General features: G+C 51.3%; 1 protein-coding gene across 3 annotated transcripts in view; it reads left to right on the top strand.

Annotated features, from left to right (window-relative positions):
* The window catches only part of SHISA5 (shisa family member 5), a 40,742-nt gene extending 16,304 nt beyond the window's left edge, over positions 1-24,438 (top strand). The window contains exons 3-6 of one of the 3 annotated variants that reach the window (XM_033206307.1): positions 11,558-11,638; positions 22,557-22,672; positions 22,825-23,037; positions 23,208-24,438. In XM_033206307.1, coding sequence (XP_033062198.1) covers positions 11,558-11,638; positions 22,557-22,672; positions 22,825-23,037; positions 23,208-23,287 — 490 coding nt within the window. In that variant the 3' untranslated portion in view covers positions 23,288-24,438. Of the gene's footprint in view, positions 1-11,557; positions 11,639-18,427; positions 18,746-22,556; positions 22,673-22,824; positions 23,039-23,205 lie in introns of those variants that run through there. The other 2 variants (XM_033206325.1, XM_033206315.1) reach the window with 2 other exon arrangements.
* The last annotated feature ends 89 nt before the right edge of the window (positions 24,439-24,527 follow it).

Raw genomic sequence — 24,527 nt, 5'->3', positions numbered from 1 at the left:
CTCAGCTCACTGCAAGCTCCGCCTCCCGGGTTCACGCCATTCTCCTGCCTCAGCCTCCCGAGTAGCTGGGACTACAGGCGCCGCCACCTCGCCCGGCTAGTTTTTTGTAGTTTTTAGTAGAGACGGGGTTTCACCGTGTTAGTCAGGATGGTCTCGATCTCCTGACCTCGTGATCCGCCCGTCTCGGCCTCCCAAAGTGCTAGGATTACAGGCTTGAGCCACCGCGCCCGGCCTTTTTTTTTTTTGAGATGGAGTCTTGCTCTGTCCCCGGCTGGAGTGGAGTGGTGCGGTCTCAGCTCACTGCGACCTCCACCCCCTGAGCAGTCTTATCTCATTCCAGAATCAGCTCTTAACTCTACAGTGCAAAGCCTTATTCAAATATTATCTAAATCAGATATGAATGAGACCATAGGTACATTTAATCCTGAGGCAAAATTTATCTCCAGCTGTGAAACTTGTGAAGCCAGAAGCGCATTTGTGGGACAGGCAAAGGAGAGCCACTCCTATTACAAAAGGGAGAAAAATCAGTAGGAAGTGTAGCCAGGCAAGATGGTGAGACCCCATCTCCACTAAAAAAATCACCAGGCATGATGGTGCGTGTATGTGGCCCCAGCTATTGGGAGGCTGAAGTGGGAGAATTGCTTGAGGTCAGTGGGGGCAGAGGTTGCAGTGAGCTGAGATTGTGCTACTCTATTCCAGCCTGGGACAGAGTGAGACCTTGTCTCAAACAAAACAAAACAAAAACAAACAAAAACAGTAGGAAGTGATAGGTGCTGTCAATGAAGAGCCAAACTCCGTGAAATATTTGAAGAGATTTATTCTGAGCCAAATATGAGTGACCATGGCCCGTGACACAGCCCTCAGGTCCTGAGAACATGTGCCCAAGGTGGTCCGGGCACAGCTTGGTTTTATACATTTTAGAGAGGCATAAGACATCAGTCGGCCGGGCACGGTGGCTCAAGCCTGTAATCCCAGCACTTTGGGAGGCCGAGACGGGTGGATCACGAGGTCAGGAGATCGAGACCATCCTGGCTAACACGGTGAAACCCCGTCTCTACTAAAAATAAAAAAAACTAGCCGGGCGAGGTGGCGGCGCCTGTAGTCCCAGCTACTAGGGAGGCTGAGGCAGGAGAATGGCGTGAACCCGGGAGGCAGAGCTTGCAGTGAGCTGAGATCCGGCCACTGCACTCCAGCCTGGGTGACAGAGCGAGACTCCTTCTCAAAAAAAAAAAAAAAAAGACATCAGTCAAATACATTTAAGAAATACATTGGTTAGGCCGGGCACGATGGCTCATGACTGTAATCCCAGCACTTTGGGAGGCCGAGGCGGGCGGATCTTGAGGTCAGGAGATGGAGACCATCCTGGCTAACATGGTGAAACCCCGTCTCTACTCAAAATACAAAAAATTATCTGGGCGTGGTGGCAGGTGCCTGTTGTCCCAGCTACTTGTGAGGCTCAGGCAGGAGAATGGCATGAATCTGGGAGGCGGAGCTTGCAGTGAGCCGAGAACATGCCACTGCACTCCAGCCTGGGTGACAGTGAGACTCTGTCTCAAAAAAAAAAAAAAGGCCGGGCGCGGTGGCTCAAGCCTGTAATCCCAGCACTTTGGGAGGCCGAGGCGGGCGGATCACGAGGTCAGGAGATCGAGACCATCCTGGCTAACACTGTGAAACCCCGTCTCTACTAAAAATACAAAAAACTAGCCGGGCGAGGTGGCGGGCGCCTGTAGTCCCAGCTGCTCGGAGGCTGAGGCAAGAGAATGGCGTGAACCCGGGAGGCAGAGCTTGCAGTGAGCTGAGATCCGGCCACTGCACTCCAGCCTGGGTGACAGAGCGAGACTCCGTCTCAAAAAAAAAAAAAATAAATACATTCATTTGGTCCAGAAAGGTGGGACAACTCAAAGGGCAGGGGGTGGGGGGTGGGAGGCTTCCATTCTATAGGTGAATTTAAACATTTTCTGGTTTGGCAATTGGTTGAGTTTGTCTAAAGACAAAATTGATTGATAGAAAGGGAATGTTCAGATTAAGATGAAGACTGTGGAGACCAAAGTTCCTAGAAGTCTTCTAGTGGCTACCCTTAGTGACAATAGATGACATATGTTTCCTATTCAGATTTTACTTAATCTCTTTAGGATTGGAGGGTCTGGAAGAAAAAGATCTAGCTATGTTAATAGAGATTCTTACAGATGCACATTTTTCCCCATAGAAAACAGCTTTGCAGGGCCATTTCAAAATACGGCAAAGAAACATGTTTTGAAGTAAAATATTTTGATTTTTTTTCCTTGTCTCGTAATGTTTTGCTAGAGTCAGGTTGCAAAGTAAATCACGATATATAGGGTTAAATAAAACCCATTTGATGAGAATGTATGATTTGTAGGGCATGACTCTCCAGGCCCCTTAGATAGGAATTTGGGCAAGATAAAAAGTCAGAGTTTAGTTCTTAGTGCCAAGCAATTCTAAATTCTAGCAAGACAAACTCCAGTAGACTTTAAGGCTTGGGAATAATCCTCTTTGGCTGGACACTCTGCCCTCTGGACCCACTGGGGTGGGGGCTGCACCCCCATGGCTCTGCTGGGTGGTGGTCCTAGCCTTCAAAACTGAGGTGGCTGGCCCGGCGCAGTGGCTCATGCCTGTAATCCTAGCACTTTGGGAGGCCGAGGTGGGCGGATCACCTGAGGTCAGGAGTTCGAGACCAGCCTGACCAACATAGAGAAACCCCATCTCTATTAATAATGCAAAAATACCTGCACGTGGTGGCTCACGCCTGTAATCCCAACACTTTGGGAGGCCGAGGCGGGCAGATCACAAGGTCAGGAGATGGAGACCATCCTGGCTAACACAGTGAGACCCTGTCTCTACTAAAAATACAAAAAATTTTCCGGGCGTGGTGGCAGGTGCCTGTGGTCCCAGCTACTTGGGAGGCTGAAGCAGGAGAATGACGTGAACCCGGGAGGCGGAGCTTGCAGTGAGCCAAGATCAAGCTACTGCACTCCAGCCTGGGCGGCAGAGCAAGACACTATCTCAAAAAAAAAAAAATTATGCAAGAATAGCCGGGCATGATGGTGCATGCCTGTGATCCCAGCTACTTGGGAGGCTGAGGCAGGTGAATCGCTTGAATCCAGGAGGTGGTGGTTGTGGTGAGCCGAGATTGTGCCATTGCACTCCAGCCAGCCTGGGCTATAAGAGCAAAACTCCGTCTCAGAAAAAAAAAAAAAAAAAAAACTGAGGCGGCGGCAACCCTGTTTTGGCCTGTGCACCCTGGGCCTTTGGTGGGAGTGGCAGCCTTGATGATTGAATTGTCTTTGGGATCCTTTTCTTGTCTTTAAGAACACTGCATCTTGAAAATAGCTCTTCCAGGCATGATGGCTGACGCCTGTAATCCCAATACTTTGAGAGGCCAAGGTGGGAGGATTGCTTGAGCCCAGGAGTTCGAGACCAGGCTGGGCAACATAGTGAGACCTCATCTCTGTAATTTTTTTTTTTTTTTAAATTAGCTGGGCATGGATGGTAGCATGCACTTGTAGCCCCAGCTACTCAGGAGGCTGAGGTGGGAGGATTGCTTGAGCCTGGATGATCAAGGTTGCAGTGAGATGTGATCACACTACTGTACCCCAGCTTGGGTGGCAGAGTGAGACTCTTGTCTCAGAAAAAAAAAAAAAAAAAAAAGACCAGATGTGGTGGCTTTCACTTGTAATCCCAGCACTTTGGGAGGCTGAGGCAGGTGGATCACGAGGTCAGGAGATCGAGACCATCCTGGCTAACATGGTGAAACTCTGTCTCTACTGAAAATACAAAAAAAATTAGCCGGGCGTGGTGGCGGGCACCTGTAGTCCCAGCTACTCGGGAGGCTGAGGCAGGAGAATGGCGTGAACCCGGGAGGTGGAGCTTGCACTGAGCAAAGATCATGTCACTGCACTCCAGCCTAGGTGACTGAGCAAGACTCCGTCTCAAAAAAAAAAAAAAAAAATAGCTGTAGTAGGGGTGTCCAATCTTTTGCCTTCTCTGGGCCACCTTGGAAGAAGAAAATTGTCTTGGGCCACACATAAAACACACTAATGATAGCCGATGAGCTAAAAAAAAAAAGAAATTTCAAAAAAATAATCTCATGTTTTAAGAAAGTTTAAGAATTTGTGTTGGGCCGGGCGCGGTGGCTCACGCCTGTAATCCCAGCTCTCAGGGAGGCAGAGGCGGGAGGATAGCTTGAGCCCAGGAGTTCGAGACCTGCCTAGGTAATACAGTGAGACCCCGTTCTCCACAAAAAGGAAAAAAAAAAAAAAAAAGACAAAAAAAAAAAAAAAAAGAATTTGTGTTGGGCTACATTCAAAGCCATCCTGACCTGAATGTGGGCCGCTGGCCACAGGTTGGACAAGCTTGCTCTATGGCCTAGTCCTGTAGGATCTTAGACGTCCGATAGCCTTCCTTCACTTCATCCCCTTTCTCCCTCTGGCAGGTGCTAGGGTGACTGATTAGGTCTGTGGTTCATACCCATTCTAATCTCCTTACCTCGCAGTTTTTGAACTACACTCTTAATAGGCTGAGAATTGTCCAAATTTTTAAGTTCTAGTTCTTTTTTTGCTTAACAATTCATTTCTCTTTTTTCACCTTTTTTTTTTTTTTTTTTTTTTTGAAATGGAGTTTTGCTCTTGTTGCCCGGCTGGAGTGCAGTGGCGTGATCATGCCACCATACCTGGCTAATTTTTTGTTTTGTATTTTTAGTAGAGACAAGGTTTCACCATGTTGGACAAGCTGGTCTCAAACTCCTGACCTCAGGTGATCCACCCACCTCTGCCTCCCAAACTGCTGGGATTATAGGCGTGAGCCACCACACCTGGCTGCCTGTGGGTTTTTCTATTGTCAGTTGTTTCTGCTGTTTTCTATTCATACTGTCTAGTCTCCTCGTGTTCCTGAAAATTTTTTATTGTGTGCCTAACATTGCATTTGCAAAATTGATTATAGAAATTTGGAGCTCAGGACTTTCTCCAGGGAGGATTTAGGTTGCTTCTGGCAGTAACTCTAGCGTTCTCGGATCACCTGGTTTAGCTGCAGAGACTGAAATGATTAGAGGCTGAGCCGTCTGCTCAGTCTCTCCCTTCCTCTTAAGGTACAGCTTTTTGGGTCCCAGCCTAAGTGAATGGGGGTCATCAGGGCCGCCTCAACTGCTGGGCTCTGGATCTAAGCCCTGTCACCTTGGTCTCCTGAAGCTTCCAGAAGTGCTGCTTAGCCTCTCAGCTGCCCTTCTGAAACTGGCTAATGCTCCAAGGAGAAAAAGGACCTCAACTGTCAGGCTCATCTCTGGATCTTTGTCCCCAGCCTCACCACCCCTCATATCAGCTTCACATTCTTTCCATTGCTCTCTGAAGCTTTCACACTGATTTCTTTTATATGTATATATATAAATATATATAATTTATAAATATATATGTTTTATATATAAATATATATCTGTTCTCTCTATATATATATGTGCACCCAGCCCACAGATTTCTTTTTTTTTTTTTTTTTTTTTTTTTTTTTTTTTTGAGACGGAGTCTCGCGCTGTTACCCAGGCTGGAGTGCTGTGGCCGGATCTCAGCTCACTGCAAGCTCCGCCTCCGGGTTCACGCCATTCTCCTGCCTCAGCCTCCCGAGTAGCTGGGACTACAGGCGCCGCCACCTCGCCCGGCTAGTTTTTTGTAGTTTTTAGTAGAGACGGGGTTTCACCGTGTTAGTCAGGATGGTCTCGATCTCCTGACCTCGTGATCCGCCCGTCTCGGCCTCCCAAAGTGCTAGGATTACAGGCTTGAGCCACCGCGCCCGGCCTAGATTTCTTAAAAAATATTTTCTCCTTAGCTTTACTGGTTTTCCTCCAAGTGTATTAGGGTATAATTGTTTATAACGCTTTTACATTTTATTTTGTTTTACATCTAATTTTGGAAAGTTTCAAATAAGTACAAAAGCAGAGAGAACAATATAACTCCATGCATCCATCACCCACTACCAGTTACCAGTACTCTGACACCATTATGCTATATACCTCCAGCCACTTTTCTTTTTCTGAATTATTTTAAAGCAAATCCCAGACATCATAAAAAGTTCTCCTTAAATATTAGTATATGGCTGGGTGCAGTGGCTCGCACCTGTAATCCCAGCACTTTGGGAGGCTTTGGTGGGAGGATCACTTGAGTCCTGGAGTTTCAGACCAACCTGGGCAACATAGTGAGACCTTGTGTCTACAAAAAATTCAAAAAATTAGCTAGGTGTGGTGGCATGTGCCTGTAGTCCCAGCTACTTTGGAGGCCAAGGTGTGTGGATCACTTGAGCCCGGGAGGTCATGGCTGCAGTGAGCTGTGATCACATTACTACATTGCAGCCTGGGTGACAGATGAGACCGTCTCAAAAAAAAAAAAAAAAAAAAAAGCCGGGCACAGTGGCTCACACCTGTAATCCCAGAACTTTGGGAGGCCGAGATGGGCGGATCATGAGGTCAGGAGTTCGAGACAGCCTGACTAACATGGTAAAACCCTGTCTCTACTAAAAATACAAAAATCAGCCGGGCGTGGTGGCATGCGCCTGTAATCTCAGCTACTCAGGAGACTGAGGCAGGAGAATCGCTTGAACCTGGAGGTGAAGGTTGCAGTGAGCCAAGATTGCACCACTGCACTCCAGCCTGGGTGAACAGAGACGAGACTCTGTCTCAAAAAAAAAGTGAGTTTTCATTGCTAAAAATGAGGTCTTTGAAGGGAAATATAACTATTTCCCTTCCAATATAAGGGAAATATAACCACTATTATATTTGGCACAATTAGCAGTAATTCACTGATAGCTTTCAATACTGTGTTCAGTTGCCTCCACTAGTTTCCAAAATGCCTTTTCACAGATGGTTTGTCCAAATCAGAATCCAAATAAGGTTATTATGTTATTTTATTTATTGATTGATTTCGAGACAGAGTCTCACTCTGTCGCCCAGGTTGGAGTGCAGTGGCATGATCATAGCTCACTGCAGCCTGGAACTCCTGGGCTCAAGTGATCCTCCCACCTCATCCTCCTAAGTAGCTGGGACCACCGGCATGTGCTACTGCACTTGAGTGCCTCCTTTTCTGTGGTTAGTCTTGTCAGAGGTCTATCAGCTTTGGTTTGCTAATCTTCTCTATTCTCTATTATTCTCTATAGAGTCTCGCTCTGTCCCCTAGGCTGGAGTGCAGTGGCGTGATCTCAGCTCACTGCAACCTCCGCCTCCCGGGTTCACACCATTCTCCTGCCTCAGCCTCCGGAGTAGCTGGGCCTACAGGCACCTGCCACCATGCCCGGCTAATTGTTTATATTTTTAATAAAGACAGCATTTCACTGTGTTAGCCAGGATGGTCTCGATCTCCTGACCTGGTGATCTGCCTGCCTCGGCCTCCCAAAGTGCTGAGATTACAGGCGTGAGCCACTGCACCCGGCAGAGACAGAGTCTTGCTCTTTTCGCCCAGGCTGGAGTGCAATGGCATGATCTTGGCTCACTGCAACCTCTGCCTCCCAGGTTCAAGCAATTCTCCTGCTTCAGCCTCCCGAGTAGCTGGGATTACAGATGGCCACCACCACGCCAGGCTAATTTTTGTATTTTTAGTAGAGACAGGGTTTTGCCGTGTTGGCAAGGCTGGTCTTGAACTCCTAACTTTGTGATCCGCCCTCCTCGGCCTCCCAAACTGCTGTTATTACAGGCGTGAGCCACCACCCTGCCTGGGTTTTCCATTACTTTTATTTTTATTTATTTATTTTTTTTGAGACGGAGTCTCGCTCTGTCACCCAGGCTGGAGTGCTGTGGCCGGATCTCAGCTCACTGCAAGCTCCATCTCCCGGGTTCACGCCATTCTTCTGCCTCAGCCTCCCGGGTAGCTGGGACTACAGGCGCCGCCACGTCACCCGGCTAGTTTTTTGTAGTTTTTAGTAGAGACGGGGTTTCACCGTGTTAGCCAGGATGGTCTCGATCTCCTGACCTCGTGATCCGCCCGTCTCGGCCTCCCAAAGTGCTGGGATTACAGGCTTGAGCCACCGCGCCCGGCCCCATTACTTTTAAATAAATCATCTTGAGGTTTTTTTTTTTTTTTTTTGAGACGGAGTCTCGGTCTGTCGCCAAGGCTGGAGTTCAGTGGCGCAATCTTGGCTCACTGCAACCTGCATCTTCTGGTTTCAAGCAATTCTCTGCCTCAGCCACCCGAGTAGCTGGGATTACAGGCGCCTGCCACCACACCGGCTAATTTTTTGTATTTTTAGTAGAGACGGGGTTTCACCATCTTGGCTAGGCCGGTCTTGAACTCCTGACCTCCTGATCCACCCATCTCGGCCTCCCAAAGTGCTGGGATTACAGGTGTGAGCCACCGCACCTGGCTCATCTTGAATTTAATATCATCTTATTTATTTATTTATTTATTTATTTATTTTTTGAGACGGAGTCTCGCTCTGTCACCCGGGCTGGAGTGCAGTGGCCGGATCTCAGCTCACTGCAAGCTCTGCCTCCCGGGTTTACGCCATTCTCCTGCCTCAGCCTCCGAGTAGCTGGGACTACAGGCGCCCGCCACCTCGCCCGGCTAGTTTTTTGTATTTTTTAGTAGAGATGGGGTTTCACCGTGTTAGCCAGGATGGTCTCGATCTCCTGACCTCGTGATCCACCCGTCTTGGCCTCCCAAAGTGCTGGGACTACAGGCTTGAGCCACCGCGCCAGGCCTATTTATTATTTTTTGAGATGGAATCTCCCTCTTGTTGCCCAGGCTGGACTGCAATGGCATGATCTCGGCTCACTGCAGCCTCCACCATCTGGGTCCAAGCGATTCTCCTGCCTCATCCTCCAGAGTAGCTGGAATTACAGGTGCCCGCCACCACGCCTGGCTAATTTTTGTATTTTTAGTTGAGATGGGGTTTTACCATGTTGGCCAGGCTAGTCTCGAACTCCTGACCTCAGGTGATCTGCCTGCCTCGGTCTCCCAAAGCACTGGGATTACAGGCGTGAGTCACTTCACCCGGCCCATATCATTTATTTTTAACCATTCCTATTTCCTGATAGATTATTATTATTATTATTTTTGAGATGGAGTCTTGCTGTGTCTCCCAGGCTAGAGTACAGTGACGTGATCTCGGCTTACTGCAATGTCCTGGGTTCAAGCGATTCTCCTGCCTCAGCCTCCTGAGTAGCTGGGATTACAGGTGCATGCCACTGTGCCTGGCTAATTTTTGTATTTTTAGTAGAGATGGGGTTTCACCCTCCTGGACAGGCTAGTCTTGAACTCCTGACCTTGTGATCCACCCTCCTCGGCTCCCCATTTCCTGGTAAGTTCTATTAAAGATATAAATCTCCCACTAAGAACTATTTTATCTGTGTTTCACAAATTTTGATGTATTTTCATCACTCAGTTCTACATACTTGTTAATTTCCTTTCTTACTTCTTTTTTTTTTTTTTTTTTTTTGAGATGGAGTCTCACTCTGTCGCCCAGGCTGGGGTGCAGTGGCCGGATCTCAGCTCACAGCAAGCTCTGCCTCCCGGTTTACGCCATTCTCCTGCCTCAGCCTCCTGAGTAGTTGGGACTACAGGCGCCCGCCACCTCGCCCGGCTAGTTTTTTGTATTTTTTGGTAGAGACGGGGTTTCACCGGGTTAGCCAAGATGGTCTCGATCTCCTGACCTCGTGATCCACCCGTCTTGGCCTCCCAAAGTGCTGGGACTACAGGCTTGAGCCACCGCGCCAGGCCTATTTATTATTTTTGAGATGGAATCTCCCTCTTGTTGCCCAGGCTGGACTGCAATGGCATGATCTCGGCTCACTGCAGCCTCCACCATCTGGGTCCAAGCGATTCTCCTGCCTCATCCTCCAGAGTAGCTGGAATTACAGGTGCCCGCCACCACGCCTGGCTAATTTTTGTATTTTTAGTTGAGATGGGGTTTTACCATGTTGGCCAGGCTAGTCTCGAACTCCTGACCTCAGGTGATCTGCCTGCCTCGGTCTCCCAAAGCACTGGGATTACAGGCGTGAGTCACTTCACCGGCCCATATCATTTATTTTTAACCATTCCTATTTCCTGATAGATTATTATTATTATTTTTGAGATGGAGTCTTGCTGTGTCTCCCAGGCTAGAGTACAGTGACGTGATCTCGGCTTACTGCAATGTCCTGGGTTCAAGCGATTCTCCTGCCTCAGCCTCCTGAGTAGCTGGGATTACAGGTGCATGCCACTGTGCCTGGCTAATTTTTGTATTTTTAGTAGAGATGGGGTTTCACCCTCCTGGACAGGCTAGTCTTGAACTCCTGACCTTGTGATCCACCCTCCTCGGCCTCCCCATTTCCTGGTAAGTTCTATTAAAGATATAAATCTCCCACTAAGAACTATTTTATCTGTGTTTCACAAATTTTGATGTATTTTCATCACTCAGTTCTACATACTTGTTAATTTCCTTTCTTACTTCTTTTTTTTTTTTTTTTTTTTTTTGAGATGGAGTCTCACTCTGTCGCCCAGGCTGGGGTGCAGTGGCCGGATCTCAGCTCACAGCAAGCTCTGCCTCCCGGGTTTATGCCATTCTCCTGCCTCAGCCTCCTGAGTAGTTGGGACTACAGGCGCCCGCCACCTCGCCCGGCTAGTTTTTTGTATTTTTTGGTAGAGACGGGGTTTCACCGGGTTAGCCAAGATGGTCTCGATCTCCTGACCTCGTGATCCACCCGTCTTGGCCTCCCAAAGTGCTGGGATTACAGGCTTGAGCCACCGCGCCCGGCCTCCTTTTTACTTCTTTGTGATCATGGTATCTCCCCTTCTAGGTCAGTATCCTGTATGAGTTCTTATTTAACACAATACAACTCAAGAGTTTTGGTTTTATTTTGCTTTTTTTTTTTTGTACTTTCTTAGTTTCCCAAGGTTTTTTTTTTTTTTTTTTTTTTTTTAGTGCTTTTTAAAAAAAACTTTGTGGCAATGTAGGCCAGGTGCAGTGACTCACGCCTGTAATCCCAGCACTTTGGGAGGCCAAGGCGGGCAGATCACGAGGTCAGGAGTTCGAGACCAGCCTGGCCAGTATGGTGAAACACTGTCTCTACTAAAAATACACAAATTAGCTGGGCAAGGTGGTGGGTGCCTGTAATCCCAGCTACTCAGGAGGGTGAGGCAGGAGAATCACTTGAACCCGGGAGGCGGAGGTTGCAGTGAGCCAAGATCATGCCACTGCATTCCAGCCTAGGCGACAGAACAAGGCTCCTTCTCAAAAAAAAAAAAAATAATAATAATAATAAACTTTGTGGCAATGTAGTTACTGATTTGTAACTTCATCCTGTTGTGTCAGAGAAGATCCTTTGTATGGCATCTGTCTTCTAAAATCTGCTGAGATTTGTTTTGTGGCCTAACATATGTTCTCTCCTGGAGACAGTCCGGTGGACACCTGAGAGGACGTGTGGCTTTGTGCTGTGAGATCCCAGTGTGGGCAGAGTCCATCTCTGGAACGCCATTGAAGCCACCGGTTCATAGTAGCTTCTGCGCACGTTTTATGGTGCCCTAAGGTAGTGTTTGTGCTGGCGTGCTCAGTGGGGTTTCATTGTGCTGATCATGAGGTTTCCTGTTGGCAGTGTGCCCGCCAGTGTAGAGCCGGTGGAGCAGCTGGGCTCATCGCTGAGGTTTCGCCCTGGCTACAGCGACCCCATGTTAGGGTAAGTAAAGCCTGCAGGCTGGGTGCATCTTCCTGGCAAAGGTGACAAAAGGACTAAGTGGGGGCCAGCGTGCATCTGGGGGACTGGGATGATTCGGTCATTGGGATGGAGCCCAAGAAGCTATCACCATATCTGACTGCAAGGACACTTGCTCCTTATGTTGTGAAGGTGTCTTCATTAGCGTGCTGGGGTGGTGGGGACGGGGGTGACTGCGGTCACAGGTTGACAGTTGAAGGGCCAGGAATCGGGGTCACATTGACCTAGATGCTGGGTTGAGTCAGCGGATGACTGATGGGTCCCAATGGGGGCAGAAGTGACAGAGAAGGGGCTGTGCTGGGCATGCGATGATGGTAGATGGGGGTGGGTATATTGCGGTTGGGCATTGGTGACAAGGATGATGGTGATGGGGTGATGGTGCTGGCAAGCGTATGGTAGTGGGGTGATAACGGTGGGGAGAGGTCCTGGGACAACCAATGACGCCACAGTTTGTGTCAAGCTTTGTGGGTCGTGGTTACTGTGTCAGGACTCTTCTCTCAGGGAACCAAGGAGCAACCCCAGCCCCCAAGCCCCAATCCCCTTGCTGGGCTCCGGCCTGTGTTATTGCCACGGTAACAGGAGTTGTGACATCTTCCTGGAGGTGGAATGGGTGTGCAGCCACTAGGGTGGGCTTTGCTGGCTGGGTCTGTTCCACTTGGTGTCTCCCCCCTGCCCTGGTGGATCTAGAAGCCATTTAAAGAAAAGGTCTGCCCAGGAGGGCAGGGTTGCCCCTTTGGAGGAAGAGACCTTGGGCTCTGGGCCTGGGTGGGGGGCTTGGGTTCTTGTTTTGCCCCATCCCATCCTGTAGGCCCAGGCAGGTGGGGGCCTCACTGGCTACAGCAGAATCAGGGCAGGGTTCCTGTGCGTGGAGGAGGGGAAGAAGTGCAGGTGTGCCCCTCCTCAACACCTCAGGGCTGGTTGGAGCCTGAGATCTCTACAGGCCTTCCCCTCCGTGTCCAGGAGCCCAGAAGCGGCTGGCTGTCCTGCCCTGAGGCCCAGGATCGTGGGCTTTCAGATGGCCCCATGGGAGATGCCTACGCCCAGCCTGTGTGGGCCTGGAGGCAGTCCAGGAGTGGGCCTCGTCCTGAGGACAGTGGGCATCACGGAGGGTCCTGGGAGCGCTGGGGACTGAATGGTGTTTTAGGAAGACCACACTGGCTGCTCTGTGGAAGATGGAAAGAGCAGATGGGGCGGGTGTGGGAGGTGGGAAGTCGTTTCTGTAGGAGATGGCCTTAGGCGGCATCCTGGCCATAGGCACTGGAGGCCAGAGAGAGCCAGAGCTTGGAGGGGAGAGGTGAGGATGGAGACATATATTCAGCAGCTCCCTCAAGGGAGGGTGTGGAGGGAGTGGGAAGGACCTGGGGCTGGACGCTGGACAAGGGCAGGCTTGCGGTGAAGTGCACTGTGGAATGGAGATTTCATACCATGGAGTCCATGGCACCCTGGGCAAGAGCCAGGCAGTGGAGCAGACTGAAGAGCGGTTGAAAATTGTATGCTGGTCGCAGGCAACTCCTTGGAGAGTTTTGGCTGTGAATGGATGAGGAGTAAGACAGGCATTGAAGCTGGGCACAGTGCCATACTCCTGTAGTCCCAGCTACTTGGGAGGCTGAGGCAGGAGGATCACTGGAGGCCAGGAGTTCAGGGGTACAGTGAGCTATGATCCTGCCTGGGAGTAATCCCTGCAGTCCAGCCTGGGCGACATAGAGAGACTCCGTGGTTTTTTTTTTGTTTGTTTGTTTTGTTTTTTTAAAGGAGGCCGGGCGTGGTGGCTAATGCCTATAATCCCAGCACTTTAGGAGGCTGACACGGACAAATCACCTGAGGCCAGGTGTTCAAGACCAGCCTGGCCAACATGGTGAAACCCTGTCTCTACTAAAAATACAAAAATTAGCCGGGCATGTTGGCAGGTGCCTGTAATTCCAACTACTCTGTAGGCTGAGGCAGGAGAATCACTTGAACCCAGGAGGCAAAGGTTGCGGTGAGCCGAGATCACGCCACTGCACTCCGGCCTGGGCGACAGAGTAAGAGTCCATCTCAAAAACAACAACAAAAAGGCCGGGCGCGGTGGCTCAAGCCTGTAATCCCAGCACTTTGGGAGGCCGAGACGGGCGGATCACGAGGTCAGGAGATCGAGACCATCCTGGCTAACACGGTGAAACCCCATCTCTACTAAAAAATACAAAAAAACTAGCCGGGCGAGGTGGCGGGTGCCTGTAGTCCCAGCTACTCCGGAGGCTGAGGCAGGAGAATAGCGTGAACCCGGGAGGCGGAGCTTGCAATGAGCTGAGATCCGGCCACTGCACTCCAGCCTGGGCGACAGAGCAAGACTCCGTCTCAAAAAAAAAAAAAAAAAAAACAAGAAAAAAGGTTGCTGGAGAATCCATGTGAAGGGTTTTCTGTGGTGTGTGTGTGTTTTTTCTTCTAATGGTAGCGATTTGAGCTGGGACAGCAAGGAGGAGACAGTGCAGAACAAGTTCCCAGAGGGGCATAGGAAGAGGAGTGGCTTCCTGGGGTTGTGGCCGCAGGGAGGTGACTGGGGCCAGCTCAGCTGCACTTCTTACTCCCCAGGGTATGCGTGTGGGACCTGTTCTGTTAGCCCAGCCGCTGCCGTGGTGTGCACGGCACTGGGCCTCGTGTGCTGTGTGCTTGGTGCGCCCTGCTGCCTCCTGCCCCAGGCTATTTTGCCCATGCACTGAGAAGAGCAGGTGACTGTAGTGATGCTCCCCATCCCACACCTCATGTCATCCCTTGTCCTCTGCTTTGTTCTGAGTCCCAGCTCATGCCTAGGACCTGCTTTATAAAGGTGCAGGAGCAAAATAAGTGGGTGCTGGGGGGAGAATGACTCCTCACTGTTGAACACTCTCAGGTGGCTGCCTGTCTGGCTCCCAAGGAGACATCTTCTGCTGGGCATACGTGTGCTGCCTACTTGGCCAAGAGCACTGTTTGTCCACTGGAGAGTTGGCTCCTTGGTGAAGGTCTGGCCACTGCTGTCAAGGCTATGGCCAGGAGCTCAAGAGAAGCCAGGCAGGGGAAAGACCCCAGGCCAGGGGCCCCACCCCAGCTCTGCCCCACTCCCTGCCACTGACCCCTCCTCCTCTTCTTATTTTGGGACCCTTACCTCTGGCTGTCTCCTTCTGGGCTACTTTGTTTTTTGAGATGGAGCGTCTCTCCTGTTGCCCAGGCTGGAGTGCAGTGGCACAATCTCTGCTCACTGCAACCTCCGCCTCCTGGGTTCAAGCGATTCTCCTGCCTCAGCTTCCTGAGTAGCTGGGATTACAGGTGCCGGCCACCATGCCCGGCTAATTTTTGTATTTTGAGTAGAGATGGGGTTTCACCATGTTGGCCAGACTGGTCTCGAGCTCCTGACTTCGTGATTTGCCCGCCTCAGCCTCCCAAAATGCTGGGATTACAGGCATGAGCCACCATGCCTGACCTGGGCTACTTTTTGACTTTCCTAGGCATGAGGCAGCAGGCTGGAGCCTGGATTCAGATGGGTCCACATATGCCTGGCCCAGAACCCCTGCCGCAGGAGGATGCCATCCATGGCAGGGGTTATAGTGTGGCCCTGTTTGTGGGCTCAGGGTTGGCCCAGGTCTTCTGCCCCCTAGACTTTGGCAAGTGAATCTCTGTTTAATGGTGAGTGGCTCCAGCCATTCATGGCTTGTTCACTCCCTAGAGCTTCCTTAGTCTCCTGGTTGTTTTGGGTCCTGCCCTCATGTCCTCTTCCCAGCTCCTTGCACTCACGGGACTGTCGGGCAAGACTGTTGGGTTTCTAAGCACCGAGTGGCAGAAGCTCTGGCTGCATACCCCAAGGAGGCCACCATTGACCCTCTGCCATGACTCCACTGCCACAGTGCAGGGGAAAGGGAGAGAGGCCCATTAGGCAAGGTGTGGCCACAGCCCCTGTGCTACCTCCCAGCCCTCAAAGTGTCCTTTTTGTGGTTCTCAGGCCCTCTGTGGTACAGCCTGTCTGGGGCCTTGCTGACACCATGGGGGTAGTGTAGGTATCCCAGGTCCAGAGCCAGCCTGTTCACTGTCAGGCCTCTGAGCCCACGCCAAGCCATCGCATCCCCTGTGACTTGCACGTATACGCCCAGATGGCCTGAAGTAACTGAAGAATCACAAAAGAAGTGCAAATGCCCTACCTCGCCTTAACTGATAACATTCCACCACAAAAGAAGTGAAAATGGCCGGTCCTTGCCTTAAGCGATGATATTATCTTGTGAAATTCCTTTTCCTGGCTCATCTTGGCTCAAAAAGCTCCCCCACTGAGCACCTTGTAACCCCTACTCCTGCCCGCCAGAGAACAACCCCCCTTTGACTGTAATTTTCCTTTACCTACCCAAATCCTATAAAACAGCCCCACACTTATCTCCCTTTGCTGACTCTCTTTTCGGACTCAGCCCACCTGTACCCAGGTGAAATAAACAGCCATGTTGCTCACACAAAGCCTGTTTGATGGTCTCTTCACACGGACACGCATGACATTCACAGTCTAAGGTTTGGAGCCTTCCATTTCTTGCAGGCCACCCAATTCTCCCCAGACCCTACAATCCTGCTTGAACTCCCTGCCAGGGTGGCTGCTCCTCTGCCTTCTGTTCTCTCCTGCTTGGGCTGACTCTGCCTTTTGAGCTTGGCCCTAGCCTTGAGGCCTTTGGAGACCCCTTTCCTTTCTCTCAGAGGCGTGGTTCCTTTGGTACTGTAGCCACGTGTGGCCTTGGACCCTAGGCCCACTCTGCAACCACCCCTTGAATTTGCTTGGTTTTCTAAGGTTACCATGCCTGGGTGTCCTGCCAGGAGCTACCAATGGGGTCCCTGAGTGAATTTATTCATTTACCCGTCCGATATTTATTGATTCATTCACAAGATTGTTTAAAATAAATTTTTTATTGAGCACTCACCATATGGTAGGCACTGGAAATACAGTGGTGGCCGAAAGCTGTATTGGATGATAATGGTACAAAGCAGGGACAAGATGTAGTTGATTAAATGCTCACATACAAAAGAGTGTCTGTTCATGAACTGAGGTGGAAAGGAATTTAATTCCATGTGGGCATGTGCTGAGGGGCCTGGCCTCTTCTGCGTGGTGAGGAAGGTGCTCCAGTGACACTTTGAGCTGAGGCCTGAGGGATAGGCAGAAATGAGTTAGGTGTGGCTGAGATGAAAGGAGGAAAGGGCTGAGCTGGCAGGAGGATCTGCATGTGCAAAGGCCTTGAGTACGACACAGCATGGTGCTTTCAAAGCTGAAAGGAGGGGGATGAGCACAGAGGTTGAAGGAGAGGGGGCAGTTCCAGACCACACATGGCTTTGTGGGCCTAATAGGGAGTTTTATTTTATTTAAAATGTTAATTAAAGGTCGGGCACGGTGACTCATGCCTATAATCCCAGCACTTTGGGAGGCCAAGGTGGGCAGATCACCTGAGGTCAGGAGTTGGAGACCAGCCTGGCCAACATGGTAAAGCCCCATCTCTACTAAAAATACACAAATTAGCCAGGTGTGGTGGCGCATGCCTGTAGTTCCAGTTTCTCTGGAGGCTGAGGCACGAGAATCATTTGAAACCTGGGAGGCGGAGGTTGCAGTGAGCTGAGATCACACCACTGCACTCCAGCCTGGATGACAGAGAAAGACTCTGTCTCAAAAAAATAAAATAAATTTTTAATTAAATATTAAAATCTAGCCTGGGCAACACAGTGAGACCCTGTCTCTACAAAAAATAAAAAAAATAGCCGAGTGTGGTGGTGCGTGCCTGTGGTTCCAGCTACTTGGGGGACTGAGGTGGAAGGATCACTTGAGCCTGGGAGTTTGAGGCTGCAGTGAGCTGTGATTGTGCCACTGCACTCCAGCCTGGGCAACAAAGTGAGATCCCGCCTCAAAAAAAAAATAAATAAAATTTCCTTTATTATAAGTTTCAGTGTCTGGTGAGATAAATCCCAGATTTTTCTCTTCTTCTCCTTCTCCTTCTCCTTCTTCCTCTTCCTCTTCCTCCTCCTCCTCTTCTTCTTCTCCTTCTCCTTCTCCTCCTTCTTCTTCTTCCTTCTTTCTTCTCCTTCTCCTTCTTTTTCTTCTTCTTCTTCTTCTTCTTCTTTTTTTTTTGACAGATTCTCACTCAGTCTCCCAGGCAGGGGCAAGCCTCCTGAGTAGCTGGGATGACAGGTGTGTGCCACCATGCCTGGCTAATTTTTGATTTTTTTGATAGGTAAAGACGGAGTTTTGCCATGTTGCTCAGGCTGGTCTCGAACTCCTGGGCTCAAGCTTCCCAAAGGCCTCGGCCTCCCAAAGTACTGGGATTACAGGTGTGAGCCACAGCACATGGCCTCTTTTCTTCTTTTATCGTCAACTATAATACATATGCAGGAAAGCACAGATACACACACTTAGTTTAACTTGTAATTATAAAGCAAATTCCTTTGTAATCCCAAGAGCTACAGGAGCCATAGCTGGCGTTGGAGTAGGGGGTGACATGATGGACCCTGCAGGGTGGCCGGAGAACAGAGGAGACAGACTGGAGAGAGTGGTGGTGGGAGAGGAGGAGCTGAAGGGATAGGCTGGACTTTGCTCGCTGTGGTGTGTCAGTCAGGGCCCCAGGGTCGTCCTCTAGGCCTAGATGGATGCAGAAGCTCCTCCTGGAGGCTGGTGGAACAGGGCCGGTGGGTTAGGTGGAAGTGGGGGTGGGGGTGCTGCTGAGCTAGAGTGTGGTTGGGGCCCACAGAGGCTGGGGTGGCTCTTGGACTCCCTAGTGGCCAGGCTGCATTCTGAGGCCAGGCCCCGCAGGCTCCGCTCAGAGAGGCAGCTCTGGGAGGCAGCTGGGGCACCTCTGCTTCCCCTCCTCTCCGGCCCCCACCCCTTGGCTCCTTGGCTGCTAGCCCGCTACTGGGTGGGGCCATCCTGTGTCTTTAAGAGGGTGGAACGGGGCCTTGCGTCTGGGCTTCCTGTGGCCGACGTCATCTGGAGGAGATTTGCTTTCCTTTTCTCCAAAAGGGGAGGAAGTTGAAACTGAGTGGCCCACGATGGGAAGAGGGGAAGCCCAGGGGTACAGGAGGCCTCTGGGTGAAGGCAGAGGCTAATATGGGGTGAGCTTGGGCCCCATGCTGCGTGTGTGTGTGTGAGAGACAGACACTGAGAGAGCTCTGGAGGGATGATAACGGCCTTGCGGTCGCGTGTCATTGATGGCCTGTGAATGTTTGTGCGTTTCTCCATTCCTGCCTCTGGTTGGGCAGGAAGACACCTATAGTTTGCTGGTCCTGTCTTAGGACCTTGTCCTGGACGGCTTGGGGCTGATGGCTCCTGCTTTGAGAGTCCTGAGGGGTGCTTTTGAGCCTGGAGTCTTTAGCTCTGTCCCTGGGCTGTGTTGTGGGGCCCTGCTGAAGTTGTGCAGCCCCAGGGGGGGGAAGGGGGGGACCCACACCCTCCTTGGGCCTCTGTGGGGCAGAGGCTGAGGGGATGCCCTACAGCTCTGGAGTTTTTGAATGCGTTTGATGCAGTTACCAAGCATTTGCCTTTTGTTAGAATAAAGCTTGGGTTGGGCATGGTGGCTGACACCTTTTTAAAAACTTACTATTTTTTATTTTTTTGGAGATGGAGTCTCGCTCTGTTACCCAGGCTGGAGTGCAGTGGCGCAATCTCGGATCACTGCAACCTCTGCCTCGTGGGTTCATGTGATTCTCCTGCCTCAGCCTCCAGAGTAGCTGGAACTACAGGCACGTACCACCACCCCGGCTAATTCTTTTTTTTTTTGTATTTTAGTACAGACGGGGTTTCACTATGTTGCCCAGGCTGGTCTCAAAATTCCTGACCCCAGGCGACTGCCTTGGCCTCCCAAAGTGTTAGGATTACAGGCATGAACCACTGCTCCTGGGCTATTTATTTTATTTTTTAATTTTTTGAGATGGAGTCTCCTTCTGTTGCTCACGCTGGAGTGCAGTGGCACCATCTCAGCTCACTGCAACCTCTGCCTCCTGGGTTCAAGCGATTCTCCTGCCTCAGCCTCCTGAGTAGCTGGGACTACAGTCTTGTGCCACTACGCCCGGCTAATTTTTGTATTTTTAGTAGAGTCAGAGTTTCACCATTTGGCCAGGGTAGTCTAGAACTCCTGACCTCGAGCGATATGCCCACCTCAGCCTCTCAAAGTGTTGGGATCAAGGGTGTGAACCACCGCACCTGGCTAGTTTTTTATTTTTATTTTTTATTTATTTACTTTTTTGAGACAGAGTTTCGCTTTTGTTGACTAGGCTGGAGTGCAATGGTGTGATCTCGGCCTACTGGAATTTCTGCCTCCCCAGGTTCAAGAGATTCTCCTGCATAAGCCTCCCAAGTAGCTGGGATTGTAAGCACCCGCCATCATGCCCGGCTAAATTTTTTTTTTTTTTTTTTTGAGACGGAGTCTTGCTCTGCCACCCAGGCTGGAGTGCAGTGGCCGGATCTCAGCTCACTGCAAGCTCCGCCTCCCGGGTTTACGCCATTCTCCTGCCTCAGCCTCCCGAGTAGCTGGGACTACAGGCGCCCGCCTCGTCGCCCGGCTAGTTTTTGGTATTTTTTTTTAAGTAGAGACAGGGTTTCACCGTATTAGCCAGGATGGTCTCGATCTCCTGACCTCGTGATCCGCCCGTCTCGGCCTCCCAAAGTGCTGGGATTACAGGCTTGAGCCACCGCGCCCGGCCCCGGCTAAATTTTTTTGTACTTCCTCGAACTCCAGCTCTCAGGTGATCCGCCTGCCTCGGCCTCCCAAAGTGCTGGGATTATAGGTGTGAGCCACCGTGCCCAGCTGTTATTTATTTATTTATTTATTTTTTGAGACGGAATCTCGCTCTGTTGCCCAGGCTGGAGTGCAGTGGCTGGATCTCAGCTCACTGCAAGCTCCGTCTCCCGGCGTTTATGTCATTCTGAGTAGCTGGGACTACAGGCGCCTGCCACCTCGCCTGGCTAGTTTTTTGTATTTTTTAGTAGAGACAGGGTTTCACCGGGTTAGCCAGGATGGTCTCGATCTCCTGACCTCGTGATCTGCCCATCTCAGCCTCCCAAAGTGCTGGGATTACAGGCTTGAGCCACCGTGCCCGGCCCCTGTTTTTTATTTTTTAAAATATTTTATCATCCAGCACAAAATGTCAGGCTAACAGTTTTTTTTTTGTTTTTTGTTTTTCTTTTTTCTTTTTTTTTTGAGACAGAGTCTCACTCTGTCTCCCAGGCTGGAATGCAGTGGTGCGATCTTGGTTCACTACAACCTCCACCTTCCAGATTTAAGCGATTCTCCTGCCTCAGCCTCCTGAGTAGCTGGAATTACAGGCGTGCACCACCATGACCGGCTAATTTTTGTATTTTTAGTAGAGACGGGGTTTCGCCATGTTGGCCAGGCTGGTCTCAAACTCCTAAGCTCGTGATCCACCCACCTCGGCCTCCCAAAGTGCTGGGATTATAGGCATGAGTCACAGTGCCTGGCCGGCCACGATGACAGTTTTAATCCCAGCACTTTGAGAGGCCGAGGAGGGAAGATATCTTGACGCCAGGAGTTGGAAACCAGTTAGGTAACATAGTGAGACCCCTGTCTCTACAAAAATAAATGTGGTAGTGCATGCCTGTGGTTCCAGCTACTGGGGAGGCTGAGGTGGGAGAATCACTTCAGCCTGGGAGGTAGAGGCTGCAGTGAACTGTGATCACACCACACTCCAACCTGGGCGGCAGAGCGAGACCCTGTCTCAAAAAATAAATAGAAAAAGAGAAGAATGAAGCTTGGCCTCTGCAAACACGGCAGGGTGGCTAGCAAGGGGCTCTGTCTGTGCTTGGAAGTCAGGTTTTTTTTTTTGAGACAGAGTTTTGCTCCTGTCTCCAGGCTGGTATGCAGTGGCGTGATCTCAGCTTACTGCAACCTCTGCCTCTCAGGTTCAAGCAATTCTCCTGCCTCAGCCTCCCAAGTAGCTGGGATTACAGGCACCCGTCACTGTGCCTGGCTAATTTTTGTGTTTTTAGTAGAGAGAGGGTTTCACCATGTTGGCTAGGCTGGTCTCGAACTCCAGACCTCAGGTAATCCGCCCTCCTCAGCCTCCCAAAGTGCTGGGATTATAGGCATGAGCCACCGCCCCCACCTAGAAGTCAATTTTGGTGAACTTCCCAGCCCACGGCTTGCTTTCTCAAAGGGCAGGCCCTCTGACCTCCTGCCTCCAGGCCTCTGTGTCCTCCCCTTGGCTCTTGGCCCTTTCACCTGTAGAAGTGGCTGTGCAGGTCAGAGGGGAGGTCTTAGGGGTGTGTGTGACCCCTGGCACAGTGCTTGGCACACAGCAAGCTTGCAGGCAGAGGCAACTGTCCTTATCACTCAGGGGCCAGCCTCCCTGCCCTGGCGCTGTCGTGGAGTGCAGGGGAACACTAGGGACCTCCTGTTCTGGCCACACTGGCCTTACCCTCCTGGGGCTTCTCTCTCTCTTCACCCCGTGCTTCCTGAGCCATTTTACCTTCACTCTCTGCCTCCTACACTGGACTGTGGGCTCCCAGAGGCCAGGGTTGGCTGTCTTGCCCACTGTTAAGTTTTTTGACTCAAATCACAGTGCCTGACTATGGCATGTGCCCTATACCCATCTCCTGATCACTTGGTTGTGAGGTGGACAAGATAGATGTATGTGTATGGGGTGGGACTTGAGCTTCCTCCCATGCCTCTGAGGGTGGGACAAGCGGGGCAGACCCAGGGCGAGACAGTTACAGAGACTCACATATACCCCAGTTTACACATGAGGAAACAGATTGAAACAGGTGCAGGCCACCGACAAGGAAGTAGCTGTATCTGTATTGCCCAGGCCCCTTCTGGCAAGAGGGGCGTGCCCTGGGAAGGGGTGGAGTGTGGATGCTGGTCTGGTGGGAGGGTCGAGGGGCCCCAGGTCACATCCAGCTCTTTGGCAGGTTCGGAGCAACCTTGGCCGTTGGCCTGACCATCTTTGTGCTGTCTGTCGTCACTATCATCATCTGCTTCACCTGCTCCTGCTGCTGCCTGTACAAGACGTGCCGCCGACCACGTCGTAAGCGTGCCTACCCTGCTCCACTATGACCCCCTGGGATGGCAAGGGGAGCTGACCAGGCCCTGCTTTGGCTAAGCTGGAGGGATGGGTGGCAAGCCTGGCCCTAAGACCTGGGGAGGTGAAGGAGGGTCCTCACTGAATTCTCTTTGCAGCGGTTGTCACCACCACCACATCCACCACTGTGGTGCATGCCCCTTATCCTCAGCCTCCAAGTGTGCCGCCCAGCTACCCTGGACCAAGCTACCAGGGCTATCACACCATGCCGCCTCAGCCAGGGATGCCAGCAGCACCCTACCCAATGCAGTACCCACCACCTTACCCGGCCCAGCCCATGGGCCCGCCGGCCTACCACGAGACCCTGGCTGGTGAGTGCCCCTGCTGACTCTAGCCCTGCCTGACTCCCTATCTGCCAGCATCCCTCGGGCACCCATCCCAGAGTACATCACTGAATACGCCTCTGCCCCTTTCTGCTTGCCTGCCACTCATACGGCAGCCCACCATGCTCACAGCCAACCAGGATCCTCTCTGCTTTCAGGAGGAGCAGCCGCGCCCTACCCTGCCAGCCAGCCTCCTTACAACCCAGCCTACATGGATGCCCCGAAGGCGGCCCTCTGAGCGTCCCCTGGCCTCTCTGGCTGCCACTTGGTTATGTTGTGTGTGAGTGGTGTGCAGGCACGGTTCCTTATGTCCCAGGCGTGCTGTGTGTGTCCTGCCTGTATATGTGGCTTCCTCTGATGCTGACGAGGTGGGGAACGATCCTTGCCAGAGTGGGCTGGGACCAGACTTTGTTCTCTTCCTCACCTGAAATTATGCTTCCTAAAATCTCAAGCCAAACTCAAAGAATGGGGTGGTGGGGGCACCCTGTGAGGTGGCCCCTGAGAGGTGGGGGTTCTCCAGGGCACATCTGGAACATCTGGAGTTCTTCTCCAGCTTACCCTAGGGTGACCAAGTATGGCCTGTCACACCAGGGTGGTGCAGCTTTCTGTATGATGCAGATGTGTCCTGGTTTTGGCAGCGTAGCCAGCTGCTGCTTGAGGTGATGCAGGCGAAGCTTGGGATCTGACCAAGTTGGGCTTTGATTCTTTAGGCAGATGTTCCATTGCTCCCTGGAGCCTGTGTCATGCCTGTTGGGGGTCAGGCAGCCTCCTGATGCCAGAACACCTCAGGCAGAGCCCTACTCACCTGACAGTTGTCTGCCTGGACTGTCCCCTGTCCCTGCATCTTCCCTGGGACTACCTGGAGGGCCACATCCACACACAGCCTAGCTGCCCACAGGGAGCTCTGCTGCCCTTGCTGGCCCTGCCCTTCCCACAGGTGAGCAGGGCTCCTGTCCACCAGCACACTCAGGTCTCTTCCCTGCAGTGTTTTCATTTTATTTTAGCCAAACATTTTGCCTGTTTTCTGTTTTAAAACATGATAGTTGATATGAGACTGAAACCCCAGGGTGGTGGAGGGAAATTGGCTCAGAGGAGATGGACAACCTGGCAACTGTGAGTCCCTACTTCCCCTGACACCAACCTCATGGAATATGCAACTCCGGTACCCCAGTCCAGGGTGTTCTGGCAGCAGGGACACCTGGGCCAAGGGGCCATCTGGACCAAAGGTGGGGTGTGGGGCCCTGGATGGCAGCTCCGGCCCAGACATGAATACCTCGGTGTTCCTCCTCCCTCTATTACTGTTTCACCAGAGCTGTCTTAGTGTCGAATCTGTTGTGTTTCTGAGTCTGGGGTCTGTACTCTTGTTTATAATAAATGCAATCGTTTGGAGCTGCTGCCCCCTTTCTTCCTGGCCTCGGCTGCTGAGATTGGAATCAGGCTGTACTGTTTCCATCAACCATTTGGGCTTCTCGTGTTTT

The sequence above is a fragment of the Trachypithecus francoisi genome, unplaced genomic scaffold, assembly GCF_009764315.1.
Source record: "Trachypithecus francoisi isolate TF-2019V2 unplaced genomic scaffold, Tfra_2.0 Lachesis_group0, whole genome shotgun sequence".
In the NCBI taxonomy this organism is placed as follows: domain Eukaryota; kingdom Metazoa; phylum Chordata; class Mammalia; order Primates; family Cercopithecidae; genus Trachypithecus; species Trachypithecus francoisi.
This window is presented reverse-complemented; position numbering and strand designations above follow the sequence as displayed.